This window comes from Gadus chalcogrammus, chromosome 21 (genome assembly GCF_026213295.1).
Source record: "Gadus chalcogrammus isolate NIFS_2021 chromosome 21, NIFS_Gcha_1.0, whole genome shotgun sequence".
NCBI classification, from domain to species: Eukaryota; Metazoa; Chordata; class Actinopteri; order Gadiformes; family Gadidae; genus Gadus; species Gadus chalcogrammus.
Window position 1 is genome coordinate 6,150,283 of NC_079432.1, and position 15,103 is coordinate 6,165,385.

General features: G+C 44.2%; 2 protein-coding genes across 6 annotated transcripts in view; one reads left to right on the top strand and one right to left on the bottom strand.

Moving 5' to 3' along the window:
- Nucleotides 1-182: 182 nt before the first annotated feature.
- LOC130374770 (cholesterol 24-hydroxylase-like) lies at nucleotides 183-6,989 on the top strand. Its single transcript, XM_056581722.1, has 15 exons — nucleotides 183-408; nucleotides 483-560; nucleotides 847-928; nucleotides 1,608-1,681; nucleotides 2,409-2,495; nucleotides 3,039-3,177; nucleotides 3,340-3,453; nucleotides 3,714-3,876; nucleotides 4,257-4,322; nucleotides 4,480-4,552; nucleotides 4,643-4,727; nucleotides 4,975-5,085; nucleotides 5,201-5,289; nucleotides 5,787-5,853; nucleotides 5,940-6,989. Exons 1-15 carry the CDS (start codon nucleotides 260-262, stop codon nucleotides 6,087-6,089), a joined length of 1,527 nt encoding a protein of 508 aa, XP_056437697.1. The 5' UTR covers nucleotides 183-259; the 3' UTR covers nucleotides 6,090-6,989.
- Nucleotides 6,480-15,103, bottom strand: part of sgk1 (serum/glucocorticoid regulated kinase 1) — a 9,670-nt gene continuing 1,046 nt past the window's right edge. Inside the window, exons 1-11 of one of the 5 annotated variants that reach the window (XM_056581717.1) lie at nucleotides 14,179-14,402; nucleotides 12,463-13,957; nucleotides 12,266-12,341; nucleotides 11,966-12,044; nucleotides 11,480-11,668; nucleotides 11,212-11,343; nucleotides 9,789-10,025; nucleotides 9,596-9,691; nucleotides 9,109-9,264; nucleotides 8,885-8,974; nucleotides 6,480-8,721 (exon numbers count right to left, since the gene is read on the bottom strand). In XM_056581717.1, coding sequence (XP_056437692.1) covers nucleotides 8,554-8,721; nucleotides 8,885-8,974; nucleotides 9,109-9,264; nucleotides 9,596-9,691; nucleotides 9,789-10,025; nucleotides 11,212-11,343; nucleotides 11,480-11,668; nucleotides 11,966-12,044; nucleotides 12,266-12,341; nucleotides 12,463-12,718 — 1,479 coding nt within the window. In that variant the 5' untranslated portion in view covers nucleotides 12,719-13,957; nucleotides 14,179-14,402 and the 3' untranslated portion in view covers nucleotides 6,480-8,553. Of the gene's footprint in view, nucleotides 8,722-8,884; nucleotides 8,975-9,108; nucleotides 9,265-9,595; nucleotides 9,692-9,788; nucleotides 10,026-11,211; nucleotides 11,344-11,479; nucleotides 11,669-11,965; nucleotides 12,045-12,265; nucleotides 12,342-12,462; nucleotides 13,958-14,178; nucleotides 14,403-15,103 lie in introns of those variants that run through there. The other 4 variants (XM_056581721.1, XM_056581718.1, XM_056581720.1 and 1 more) reach the window with 4 other exon arrangements.

A 15,103-nucleotide genomic window follows, 5' to 3' on the forward strand; every position in this document is an offset into this window, starting at 1 on the left:
AATATCATATCTATATTATACTTTACATCTTCATGAAATATTTTGTACACAGCAGAACATTTGAACCAAAAAGGAAAAAAAAAAACGGGGTAATCGCGGGTATAAGTAAAACTTGTAACGTTATTGGCTTGCTTTGTCAACTGGTAGGCTAAATATTAATCAACGGTCCCAAAGTGCGCCTGAGGAAAACACTAGTACCTCCTCCATAGCATTGTGAACACCAGAAACAGACTACACTCCGAAAAGCCTCCAAGTTAAAATGGGTTTGTTTTACCTTATGACAAACTGGGCCTGCTATGCGATGTTCTATTGTTTCCTTCTGATTGCAGTTGCGTTCCTTGTTTATTGTTTGTATATCAAACACATTCACATGAAATATGATCATATCCCTGGCCCACCACGAGACAGGTAAGAACTCTCCAACTGGTTTCGGGCTTAGTCGTTTGGTTAGCACGATTGACCAATTACTTTGATCATTGCAGCTTTTTATTTGGGCATTCATCGATGATGAAAGAAGAAACGGAGGGTGGAAAAATTCTCCAAGACAAATTCCAACAGTGGTAAGTAGGTGTCGGTTAGAACTATTGATAGTTCAGGCAGTGGGCAACTTTTACTATGAGCACGGTAAAAAGCAAATACGGTTACTGTAATGTTGTTATTAATCTATAAATAAAACATCATGAATAGAACTTGTGTTTTTAATATTGAACTCCCTCGGTCTACTTCCACATACAGTCAATCCAGCATATTTTGATGTTAGAGCTCCACCTAGTGTCAGCTCCTTTGTTAGCACTTATCATTACAGTTACCTCTCATAATGTCTTATGTCTTTTTATTCTTTCACAGTGCTGAAATGTATGGACCTGTTGTTCGTGTTAATGCAGCTCATATTGTTATGTTATTGGTGACCTGTCCAGAGGCTACGAAGGTAAAATATGAAGTTATTTCAGTGCCTCAACAAGCCCATCAGTTGAACAAGGAGGAATAGCATCGAGCTGCAGTCCCGGAGCCAGAAACAGTTTGGTAACAGCACTGTGGTGTGGCAACGCACTGTGGCGTGGCAGATCTGTTTTTTCCGGGTTTTTTCTCGACTTTTTACGTCACAGTCGCCTCCTAGCTGCCCCAGTCGAGTTTTCAACGTCAATTTTTTTTGTTACATTTCAATAAAACAATTATTAATAATAATTAATCTAATTTAAGAAAAGTAAATATGTTCTTCAACGTTTACATATATATATATATATATGAGCGTCATCACCGGTGAGCCGTCTCGTTATCACCAGGACAGCGAACGCGCCTAAATGGTGGGATCAAGATGCGAGTCAGACACCAGCCTTCCGAGTTGTAATTTCCGGTTTCGGAGCACTTATAGCGTTCCCGTTCGACTCTGTAATTGTCTCATGAAATTGGCTGGTCGATACAACTCGGAAGGCTGGTGTCCGAGGCATCTGGATCATTGGTCGAACCGTGCCACACCCCAGTGCGTTGTCCGGGTCCTGGGCTGCTGCTGCTTGATGGATGCTACTCAAAAATGGCTCAATAAAGAGTGCAATGGTACAAATATTAGGAATTCATTATTTGATATTTGTTTCTTCTGGTGATTGCAGGAGATCTTGATGTCCCCTAAGTGCCTAAAACCTAAACCCATATACAAGCTATTCTTTGGACTTTTTGGATCGAGGTAATCTCATTTTCTCGGATTGATTATTTAAACCTGCCATTAATATAAACACCAATGTAATGCAATTATAGTTATCTCTCAGTATCACATTTGTTGAGATGGAATCTTGAACATAAAATATTGATAATATTGATTGATGCTTCATAATAATAATTGAGTGTAGGTGTATATAAGCTTTCAACATCAATCTGTAAGTAAGTGTGAGTAAATTATAACAGCAAGTGCCCAGAACATGAACTGAGTGTAAAATAACAGTAGCCTACAAATTACAATAACAGAGATACATTTGGGAAAACCGCAGAAGGTTTAACAGTAAACAAGGCTGCCTCTTCGACAAGGCTCTCCTGCTCGCTCCAATCAGGTCGCTGAGGAATGTAGCAAGAATTTTGAAGAGGTATAATGGGAGCCAAGGGAGCCAAGGTCCCTGCCAGTGATATAACTCCTAAACCAATTCAAGACTGGGCCAATACAGTTCTCTAATCTATTGATAAATATATCCTAGATTTGTCTCAAAGAAAGCATTTAAGTCTAAAAGTACTAAAACACTTGTTTATTTCTGTGCATGCTTATTATCATCATGGTTTCAACGAGAATGTATTGTGAGAGAAGGTATTGGTTCATTTGATACATTCTATTATATTCAACCAATTGGTGTCATCTCAAATGTTCAAATCCGACGCAATAATCTCTCCAATCGTACGCACTTTTCTCTATTCCCCCAACATAGGTTTATGGGAAATGGCCTGCTTACAGCTACCGACCACGAGCAGTGGCATAAACAACGACGGATAATGGACCCTGCCTTCAGCAGTCTGTAAGTTGACACTAAGGTGACCAGAGTTTTGAAAGGAAAAACGGGGACGTTTGTAGTTTGGCGGTCCATGTAGCAACAGCAGTTTTTTTAATGAAAAAAAATTAGCCAATTTATGATTTTCCTATTATCATATTAAATGTCGTACTGTAGTTAATATTGGGCCCAAATGGTTTACTATGATGGGTTTTTAGCTTTGGTTATCCAGTCAAAGGCAGGCTAATCCAATAGGGAATCCTTTTATATTGTAATGTTAGCCTATTGTTTGTGAGCGGTCATGCCTGCTTATCGTATGAAGGCAATATACTTTATACCATCGTAAAGACTTTAGACCTGCGTATCAAGATCGCATCACAGCCTATCAGATGAACATGAGAGTAATTACCATCTGTCCAGGAATTAATATCCATTACAAAATCTATTCAAATATTTAAAAAAATCTATTTTAAAATCCTATTTTTCGACATTTTTCGACATTTCCAGGGACAGGCCCCCATCCATTGCTTTCTGTGCTGACACCAAGACTGACCAAATCATTTTTTCCAGGTACCTCAGGGGCCTGATGGGGACCTTCAACGAGAGGGCAGAAAACCTCATGGATGAACTCACAAATTTAGCAGACAGCAAAAAAGAAGCAAAGATGCTCCAGTTGTTCAACCGTGTGACCTTAGATGTCATCACCAAGGTAATCCAAAGTCTGTCCTCCTTTTCATATGTCATATGTTTCCCTGCCTGGTCACTCTCAAATGTTCAACTGCTCACAAATCCCATTCTAAGAATTTCATTTTCCTTCAAAATGCTTTAAAATATCTGCATGATCTACTGATGTTTTATTGCTAATTTTCAGGTGGCCTTTGGAATCGATTTGGACCTCAACCAAAACAAGGACTCGCCTTTCCCTAGAGCCATTGAGATGTGTCTGACAGCCATGGTTCATACCACCCGAGACATGCTTTTTCAGGTACATGCTATCATTTTCAGATATGGCGTCAATATGCAAATTTGTTCACACTGGATACTACGTATTACTATTTATTAGACACTTGTATTGCTTTCATGAGCAACAGTGAATTTAAATACTATGTAATTAAGGAGAAGTAAGCAGTGAGGTATCCTGCCCAAGGGGTTCTTCAGGATGGCTGCAGACATTTGGAATCAAACCCAGAAACCTTTTGATGGAAGATGAACTTGCTTATATGATTCAGTATTTAACCGTTCCAGCTAATGCCGAAGAACCGACCGTTCATCAAGGAGGTGAGGGAGGCGTGCCAGCTTCTGCGGACCACAGGGGAAGCCTGGATCTCCAAACGGAGAACCGCCATCGAAAATGGCGAAGATGTACCCAAAGACATCCTCACTCAGATCATCAAATCAGCTGGACAAGGTTGGGTTCAAAATACTATGATAAAATGCTGTTCATGAATGGCAATGCCTTGAAATTAATTTGTTGCAAGATAAAAGGAGACAAAGGGAAGTCAAGGCAGGAGGAGTACCGTTCTTTGATTGGTCAGCATGGTGGTTAGCATCCTTGGTCATGGACATCAATGAGTACAGAATCAATCCAAAACCAATCGAAAATGTTTTTATCAATGGAAAGAATTAATATTGAATGATGCTTTGAACAGATTCCGATTACCTTGTAGTCAGTGGCTCCAGCTACCTTTCAAAGTGAAACACCTAAATGCTAAGTCATTGAAAGTACAGTTTGATGGATCATTTGATCGATGGATAGAAGAATAAATACCCATACTTTCTTTATTGAAGAAGCGGAAAGGACTAAAGAAGATGAGGATCTTATGTTGGACAACTTTGTGACATTCTTCATCGCAGGTTAGTCTCGATATAAATGTTAATTGATACCTATATACGTTGTGTAGACATAATTATAGTCTGTATGAAACATCTTGATAATGAATCATTTACCCATTGTCAGTGAACATATTCTTGTTGATCAGCAATAATTGTATTGAGACATGACTGCTTTCAGGACAGGATACTACAGCCAATCAGCTTGCCTTCTGCATGATGGAACTAGCAAGAAACCCTGACGTCATGAAAAAGTGAGAAGCAATACGAGCAGCAATGAGACACTTTAATTCTTTAATTATGAGATTGACACAGACATAACTGTAACCTGTTATGTTCACCAGAGCGCAGAAAGAGGTGGATGCTGTTCTTGGAATGAAGCAGGAGATGAGCAATGATGATTTGGGAGAGCTGACCTACCTCTCACAGGTAGATCCTTAATAAGGATCAAGATTAAGGGCCGAACATTGATTCAAGTGAATCTCTTTACAGCTGCATCGCTAAGAGTTTAAAAGCGTATGGACATTTGGCGTATCGTTTTGAAGTTGCTATTCTTATTTTTGTAATTCTGTAATTCTTTTAATGGTCCTGTACTTTTCATGGGGACACGCTTATTTCCCCGTCTTGGATTGAAGAAGCACAAGTCATTCTACCTTATCTCATATTCATCTGACAGGTGCTGAAGGAGACCCTTAGGATGTATTCCACCGCTCCCGGAACCAATCGTCAGTTGTCAGAGGACATGACCATCAGTGGTGTTCACATCCCTGCAGGAACTTTGTGCGTGGTGAGTTGCCCCAGTTTCTCTAATCTCGTCAAATAAGTCTTCTTGAAACGAGTTTCATAGAAAGGCAAATGGTGATAGTAATATTGTTTGAAGTGAATTGTTGTGTATTTTATAGTTTAGCTCTCATGTCTGTGGAAGGATGGAGAAATTCTTCAAGGACCCACTGACGTTTGATCCGGACCGGTTTCATCCAGACGCACCCAAGTAAGTGGTCTACATAAAAAGGAGCATAGTGGATATTTAATGCTCATAGCCTGGGAACAAGACAAATCATGTTCACATGCACTAGCATGCTTTTTTTTTCTCCTCTGAAGTAAGGTCCCATGGGGACAGTGGAAGGGTCGTTACTTAGGCTCTCTATGGGAGCACCGTTGAGGCTTTTTCATAAACGACCAAGATGGCTGCCGCTGAAGTCGCACACTTCAACAGATGGTTGCTCTGATTGGTTGAAGGTCTACCAATTTCCGTCCATATCACTTTGGTCTGTGCCCGTTGATCATGGCCCTTGAAAATCTAAAAGGTAGTGAGAGGTTCCAGACTAAAACCCATTTGAGAATTGCTCTGGAAATGTCATGTTCTTATTGTTGCAAGCATAGGGTCAATCTTTCAATGTGAACTGCTGATTTCCACATTTACTTCATTTGAGGGCTTATATGAATGATAGAGAGTGTTGTGTATTTACTGCAGCCATCTTCCTGTAGGCCTTACTACTGTTACTACCCCTTCGCTCTCGGACCACGCTCCTGTCTGGGACAGAAGTTTGCACAGGTGGGTGACACAGGTAGATACACCAAACATGCTAACTCCGATAAGAATCCAGAATCACAAACTGAGTGTGTATGATGTGATTCCAGATGGAGGCTAAGGTGGTGATGGCCAAGCTGCTTCAGAGGTTTGAGTTCAGTCTGGTGCCAGGACAGTCCTTTGACATCCTTGACACTTTAACCCTGAGGCCCAAGAGCGGGGTCGTTTGCAACATTAAACACAGGAATCCCAACATGTGAAACTTTATATCGCAATTAGCTGGTCTAAGAAGCTGTGGTATACTACTGACACAACATGACCAGCAGATGGCGATGATGGACTACTTATGAGTAACCTGACCGGTAAGAAAACAGCGTGGAGAGAGGACATGTTCTCTGCCAATGTTCGTAGACGGTGGTGAGGTAAAGACCTTGCAGCTAAAGGCAATGTGAAACTTTCATGTAACATAAAGATGAGTTTCTCCAAGTCAAACATTAGTAACATTATTTTGCTCCAAATAAAAGATAGGAGATTTATCTTATTTCATTATTCCTGGGTTTTTGTCAAATGGTTATTTCAACAGTTAACATACTTTCTCACAATCAAAAGACGCTCCTCAAAGTCAGTCAGTAGGGCTGAATGGAACTCACTTGCACCAGCTGACTTTCCACACAGGGTTCAGACAAATCTTTTGACCTACCGAGGCCCTATCAGTTAATCCATGCTCAACCCTCTGACACACAAACACACACACAATCAAAAGTTGCATAACAGTGCTGCTGACGCACACAGGAGGGTTGAAGTCTAACTCGCTGCTTATGTAGGACGCTACTCAGTTGGTCACAGGCTCGAATCCCTACCAACTATACACCAAGTCCTATAGTCCCGTTCTTGAGCAATGTTCACCGTTTTAATTCAGCATAATTTTCCCGCATTCTTAACTGTTATTGTGAAGAGAAGCGAGAAAGGTTTTCATGGGGTGGCCACTGAGACATTGCTGACTCGTTTGAAATAGGCCCAGATCCCGCTTTTGGTTGACTTTCACTTCAAAGACGTACTGCAGGGCTACAATAAAACAGCTAGGGTACACCATTCGTTATTATTGTAACAAGATGATACGATGCGAAACTACTAAAAACCGTTAAAAAAAAATATGACAATAAGAGATAATGGACAAGGCATAGGTCTTAAGTTAAACATTTTTTATTGCAAACCATTTGTGGTCACATAAATCTGAAAGTTTTACAATTTACAATACATTTAACATAAATTGTTACATATACATATTTTAGGCATACCATCATGTCTTCGTTCAATATACATTAAAACTAGTACACGTAACTCCAAATATACAAATAAACTTAAATACCCTCAAACTGTGTTAACAGCAATATTACAATGGAATGTCGAGTTCAGATGTTAATGAGACTTTGTTCGGTATCGGGAGGCTTATGGAAGACATTATGAGGGGGACTCGTTTGGTAAACAAACATAAAAGATAGGGACGATTTTTAGACACAGCACACATACGGTTTTAGGCAACACACACAACACACACACCACACACACCACACACACACACACACACCGTTCACAGCAGCAGTTATCTTCCTTACTCTGTCTCCCTCTCGCTCTAGCCTAGTGCCATCCAGCTTGGCCGTTATCGGTCGTTGTCAGTTTGATGTCAGATGAAGAGCCAGTGTCTGTGGAACGCATCCCACGCTGTTTAAATCTTAACCAAACGCTCTAACGTATCGATGACTGACCCTGGGTACAGACTTTGTGCTACATTGTTCCTTTCCGCCGACCATTCTCCATCAAACATAAGATAAATAACCAAACAATCGACCGTAACAGGACAATAAGGTCAAAACGAGGAGTTGGAGACAAAATGAAAAGAACAAACAATTTCTGCGGGAGAAGAAACATAAAGGCACCTTTTAAGATGAACCCCCACACGTAAGTCCCCCTTAGTAACATTCAGCTTTAAATATCTCCATTTGCAATAAAATGGAAAAAATAGAAACAATGCAAAGAAACTAAAGCACCACATGCACACTATCTCCATGTTGCTCTGTAAAATTGATAGGCAGGCCCACAGGTGCCATGCCGGAGAAAATAACACGCTACGTAGCTACGTAAGATGAAGTTTAGAAACCACGTAATGGGGTTGGTACACCCAAGTCTTCCTCCTGTGGGAAAGGCCTTGAACCCCTTTGACGCGTTTGTGCAAATCTCTGGTTGGTTATTTTATTGTTCTGAGTCTGTCTACTGGTAAGTGCACATGCATGGGATAGTGTTTTTTTGTAGTTTCAAGTTGAGCCTCACAGCTATCAGAGCTAATGTGCAAAATGTCCCCGACTAAGAATCGCGCTATATCGCAGGACATGGGCGTGGCATGGGCTCAAGTTGAGGGATCAGGGTGGGTTTGGCAGGCAGACCCTCAAATTGCGTTTCCTCTCAAACTCTTCCAAAGGGGTCGACGCTCAGAATAGATAAGGAGGGGGGTTCTCAAACGGTTAATGGGTTGGATATGGTCATCAGTTTCCATCATCCAGACGGGGAATGGGGGGAAGGCGAGGTGCAAGTCTTCTCCTGCACGCTGCCCCCCCCCCCTGTGTCCGTGAAGGTACCCGCCCGTCGACTTTATCCGCCACCTCCCTGTGTCTTAAATAGTGTCCGTGGTGTGCACCCCTGCTACAGTGCAGTGTTCCTGCCGTGGCCCTATAGGTAGGAGTCCATGGACGGGGCGTAGGAGAAGCCCAGGAAGGCCTCGGCGGCGTCCTTGATGCTGGCCGTGACCAGGGCGCTGTCGGGGGAACAGCCGATGGAGTTGGGCACAGGCTCGTCCGTGAACTCTGGGTCAAAGTGCCGCAGGTCATTAGGGCCCGTCTGAAGAACGAGAGAAAGAGAGAAGGGAGTCAGTAATGCTTAGGTTATAAACTGTTTGAATATGTTTGAGATATGGAAGACGATGATTGGAGAGCAGAGTTTCACAACACAGAAACATACAACATCCTCTCTGAGGCAAAACTGTTAGTTTTGGGTAACGCACCACGTTGGGGTTGAAGGGAGGGGTGAGCTTCTTTGCGTTCAGTTCTTCCCAGTTGATGGGGGAGAAGAACATGTGGTTCTTGATCTCAGTCTGGAAAGCGAACAGAAGGAAAAGAGTCAAGTTCACGTCGAGGCGCGTGGCGTGGCGTTAGAAAATACAATTTCGTCGGTGACAAAAGTACTTGGACTACATTCAAACACGTGCGCACACAAACACACACTTACAAAGTCGTCTGTGCAGCCCAGTCTCTTGGTGCGGTCCTTCTGGAGAAGACCTTCCAGAAGGTGCCGGGCCGCGTTGGAGATGTTGGGCTTCAGCTGCAGCGGTTTGTTGAGGATGTTGTCGTACATCTCCGCTGTGTTGCGGCTGTAGAACGGAGGCTGGTGGGGGACAGAGACACAACGGGTCAGGATTTGAGTTTCAGATATCCGCTGGAAACTAATAAAGTGAACGTTTATTAGTTTCATTTTAATTACATTTTTTTAAAACATGTACAATCCAAGGGTAATCCAACACAGTTAGCATCGTTATCTGCCGTCTCGGTTCGTTGGAGCGACGTTGGCGCCACGATTCCAACAGATCAATCGATATGGATTAACGCGGTGGCGTGGGCCCTTGTGTGTCCGCTGATGCCTACGACCGATCGATGGCACATACAATACAGCACACGCGATGAGCCCCCCAGTGTGCAGAGTCGTAAAATGTACTCACAAGGCCGTAGAGCATCTCGTAGATCACAGCTCCCAAGCACCACCAATCTACCGTCCGGTCGTACGGCTGCTTGTGCAGCACCTCGGGAGCCAGATACTGCAGAGAGGCAACAAGTCAGAGGACATTAACAAACGATTCCACCGATTCGGCGAATAGTTTGAGATCCGAATTCCACGGGAGTCTCCCCCCTTACCTCGGGTGTACCGCAGAAGGTGGACGTGGTTCCGTTGAGCTCGATGTTCTCCTTGCACAGGCCGAAGTCGGTGAGGATGATGTGGCCCTGCTGGTCGAGCAGGATGTTCTCGGGCTTCAGGTCCCGGTACACGATGTTGAGGGAGTGGAGGTAGCCCAGGGCGCTGGCAATCTCGGCGGCGTAGAAGCGCGCCCGAGGCTCCAGGAAGCATCGCTCCCTCTGCAGGTGGTAGAAGAGCTGGAGGAAACGAAAAGAAGAGAGATCGGGACAGAGTGTCAGGAACACCCCTTGCTTCCAGCACTTTGGTTTTTTTGAATGTGAACAGCACCGACGCACCCCGCCTTGGTTTAAAGGGAAGCCATTAAGGGGGTCCTGGAAGGAGCGGCGGGCTAATGACGGCGCATATCAAAGAGGGAAGCTAATGGTTGGAGGCGGAGGGGTCGCCGGCAAACCAGGGGAAATGTGTGGGAGAGGAACAGATTAGGAGACAAAGTAGCGAGGGACAGACGGACAGGCAGAGAGACACAGAGACAGACGGGAAACTTGGTGTCAGGAAATGACACCCATGAGGTGGGTGGGAAGGAGAAAGTGAAAGAGTTAACTTGGACACACAAAGATAGATGGGAGGAGGGTGAAAGGTGGAGGAGATAATAGAGCGTTCGGGAAGGCAATAAAGAACAGAGAAAAAGGGAGGAAAAAGGCAAGGAAATGTGTTTTTTTTTTTGGGGTTTTATCAGCGCCGTCTCTGCCCTGCCAACAATCACAGGAAATTTGCTTTTGCTTTTTAAATACACAGGCTCTGTACAGTGCTGCTAATTCTGTCTCACCGCCCCCCCCCCCCCTCCCCCCCACCCAATGGTTTCCTGAGAGGCGTATCCTCTAGAAAAGAAAAGACAGCGACTGACAGCTTTGATTCAGCTTCGCATGACAGGATGTCCGCATGCTCTGTCAACCTTTATGTCCAGTACCTCATCTCTATTCATCTTTCTCTCGCTCTCTCTCTTTCTCTCTCTCTCTCTCTCCTATTTAAACACCATCTTATCCAAGTGGTCACAAATTGGACCTCGGGGGAAATAAAAAATGTACTCTACTATCATCAGTAGAATCTCCCTTAAAACAACCACGCTGTGTAACTGCCTCAATTAAAGCTCGCTTTTAGAGCGCAGACGGCCATTCTCATTTTACATGCCCCCCTTCAGGAGATCTCAAAAGCACCAAGCAAGATTCACATCGTGTGGTCGCCTCACTTTAATAGTAGGATTCGAAGTGGGATTGAACAAAACAACCCTTCAACAAGAAGAAAGTAGTATCTCTTGAGCAACCAAACACCACAAGTCATCCACCCAACTCCACCCAGGTGTAGCAGACTCTACTATTGCTGTTGTTGTTGAGACACAAAAGTAGAAAGTGTGGCTGGCCTCACCTCTCCCCCATTGATGTAGTCCAGGACAAAGTAGAGTTTGTCCGCCGTCTGGAAGGAGTAGTGCAGGCCCACGAGGAACGGGTGCTTTACGTTCTTCAGGAGCACATTCCTCTCTGACATGATGTGTTTCTCCTTGGGTGGGGGGGGAGGAGGTCAAAGGGTGGAACGGGTTAAAACAAGGCCACAACAGGGTCTCTTCGTTTTGCGTGCGGCGTCTTGTGTTTTCTTTGCGTGCGCGTGTTTTTCGCGCGTCACGTCACGGGCTCACCTCCTTCTTCTTGAGGATGGCCTTCTTCTGCAGCACTTTGACCGCGTAGAACTGGTCGTCCGAGCGGTGGCGCGCCAGCAGCACCTTGCCGAAGCTGCCCTTGCCGATCACCTTGAGGAAGTGGAAGTCGCTGGGCTTGGCGGTGGGGTTAGAGGACGGGCCCAGGTTGATCTGCTGGGATGGGCTGGGCTGGAGGGGGGGGGAAAGGAGAAGGAGAGAAGGGGAACTAGGTCAGAGCCATCGATCAGGTCGCGATCACACCACCCGGAGTGCGCGCGCAGATGTAAACAAAAGGCAGACTCCGTCGCAATTTGAGGTGCACAATTCTTTTTGTTCACCACAGGGGCCGTCGGCTGAGACTGATGTCGTGCACAGACAGATATGGGAGCACACAGGGGGGGGGTGCAGTTTTACTCAAAGGATCAGTCCATGCTAATCAACGTGGGCAGATGTTCAACTCCTCAAGGGTGACGGTGGTTTACTCACCGGAGGGGAGGGGTTGGCGTTCATGAGTTCAGCGGCGTCCTGAGGTGGATTCATGTTCAGGATGGACTGAACCTCAGGACTGAGAGAGAAGAAGGAAGCAAAAGCAGAAAAGGAAGATGGTTAATAACAGTGTATGAACCATGAACACGACATGGACATCCCAAATGGTTTTCGAGAACAATATAAACCGCTATGTTCAATTACTGATGAGAAATAGATGGGTTGTAAATACAGGCTTGTAATGTACTTAGGCACGTACTGTGCAGAATAATAACAATAATAATATGATGAGTTACTCACTGCTTGCAGGCGTAGGAATTTGTTGCAATCCTTTGTATGAAGTCGTTCAGACCCATTCTCCTCTGTTTCATAAAAGCTGCAGAACACACACAAAGAAAAAATCGAAAAAGGCGATTTAGAAAAATCAAGTAATTTAAAAAAATACATTATTCTCGTAATTATAAAATACAATGCCAAATAAGTAGTACAACTCATACCAGTTAGCAATGCTACCATCCTTCGCGATTTCGAGTCGGTCAGAGCTGATGTGTCTATGTCTGTTTGTATCGTCATAGTAGAGAAGTGTATATTCCAAAGAAAAGAATGAATGTTCTCCAAAACTGTACCTAAACTATCTCGGCATTTTGGCAGCTTTATATGAGGGCTGAGAGGAGGGAGGGACTGACTGCGCGGTCTTCGCTCTCTCCTCCCCTCTGACGTACTATGACGTTGGTGGGCGTGTTCCTGTACCATATTCTCTTCAGGTCAATGACTGACCCCCATCCTAACCAATCACCGTGCTTTGCGCTTCTACGCGCCACTGCAACTCATTGACGTTTAGTGGTCTAATGTAACGCATAAAAACAATCAAGAACAAGGTGTAGTCTACTTTGTATGTAGGCTGTTACTGGAATTTCTAAATAGGTTTTCGCCAGATTCGCATGGCCCAGAATCCCGTTGTATCTATTTGCGATCATACGTCTGTTTTACCTTCAACCTACTAATAACAACATAACCTGCCTCCGGCTACTCACTAAACTGATAACAGCTTTAAATCCCCTAAAAGCCTACCTTCATGTATGAGCTCGATCGATAATTATAATGTGTATTAAAACCCCCTGGTTGTGACTCATGAGCCACGTCATACACAACACAGAGATGCAGCGTTCTGATAGAAGGGGATCAAGGCCAAGAGAAAGAGCGGCTGGTTGTGAGTGGAAAAAGTAGGCTACAGCCGACGGGTCTCCCACGGTGAAGGAATGGATAGGCTACATCAGGGCCGTGACCGTGGCCATCAGGTTTAAAAGGCCATCTCAAACACCGAGTTGTGACCGATCAAGTTGATAACCCTGCAAGTGGTTTGGCAGCTGTGGCCGGACAAACTAACGGACAGACGGTCACGATGGGAAACAGTTACGTAACACAGGAGCCTGCCTGGGTTCAGTGTAAAACACATAATATATATAGCTTTACATTATAATCATGGGGCCTCGTTCATATGGTCGGGAAATATAAACATTAATAAACACTAAAAAGATTTGCATTGCATTTGTAAACAGAATCCGCGGACGTCCTGCGCCGCTGTATGTAGACCCGAACAACTCAAACAGCTGGGACCTGAAACTTTAGTCTTCCAAAAGCCAATCGAAAAACGACATCACTCGAGAGATGGACACCACCATTATTGTAGATAGCATATAATGTTCAACTAATTCAAAGTAGAAAAACAATGTTCCTTATTGAATTAGGATAGACTAATCCTTCGATTCTCCACCATACGCTACAATAAATGCCACGGGTATAAAACAGATGATAGTTATACACAGGCCTGCAACTGCAACATGTTTAAATCAATATTGTACATTAAAACACACCTTTGAGGTCTGAAGAAGTTGCCATCTTAGCGCGTATTTGCCCGATCGCTGCAGGGACTGGTGAGGACTCTAGCCAAGAACGAGGAAGAACCGCCAACATATAACGGGCCACCTATCTCTAAACACATTTACATAGATAACAACCAGGTCTAAATCCAGCTCCACAGATCACGGTGTGAACGGGATTGTCCAGAGAACGGAATGGAAAATCACCCCCACCCCTTGCGTGCGGGTTGAAGAACTGGACTATCAAAGTTAGCAGGTTAGGGGTCGGTTTAATTCCTCATCGTCCAACGGTTTGTCTAAAAAAATCTAAATAACATTTTTGATCTTACTTACAAGTCAGAGCGGTCGTTTTGTCTTTCATGTGTAGGCCTACGTTGCTCGGGTGACACCAATGAATCGGCAGGCAAGATCTAGGAACGACTTGTTTCTCGGGCCGAAGCGTGGAAGAATTTGCACTAGACGGTACACCGCATTCCACCTCGAGTTTCTTCCAGTGAATATACTTGGTCAGGGCGGGTACGCTCCGCCTCTGTAGTTGGTTCTACCCTCAGTTTAATGGCATTCTTTCAGCACAGAAAGACAGAGCGCGAGAGAGCGCGCGAGAGAGAGCGAGAGAGAGCGCGAGAGAGAGCGAGAGAGCGCGCGAGAGAGAGAGAGAGAGAGAGAGAGAGCGAGAGAGAGAGAGAGCGAGAGAGAGAGAGATTGAATGAACCTGACCGGATTTTTTGCTATTAATTAATTTCCTTCTTGCACGGAACCGTTTGTCTCCGTACTAGAAGACTTCTGGCGTCTGGCTCCTCGCAGGGGGCATGATATTTTACCTTTAAAGTTCAAGTTGCAACATCCCTCCCCCCTGGAACTTATCCCCAGGCATTTTCTTTCAGTCTCCCTTGTACTCATGTCCAAGATTCGACATAACCAGCCCTTCTTACATTGGATAGTGCTTTGGACCTTAGGCATTCCATTGTGAGTAACTAGAGAAAATAGCAATCTAAATTTACAATTCATGATGAGCATTGTCTCAGATTAAAAGCATGTAGGCCTAAATCTGTGTATCTAATAAAGCAAATTAGTAAAATAAGCGCTTTACAGATACTGAATACACAACTTTTAATTATCGCTCCAACTTTTTGTCACTGTTTTTGTTAGTCCCCTGACTCTGACCAAATCTATTATTAATCCATTCCCCAAAGCCACACACACACACACACACACACACACACACACACACACACACACACACACACACACACACACA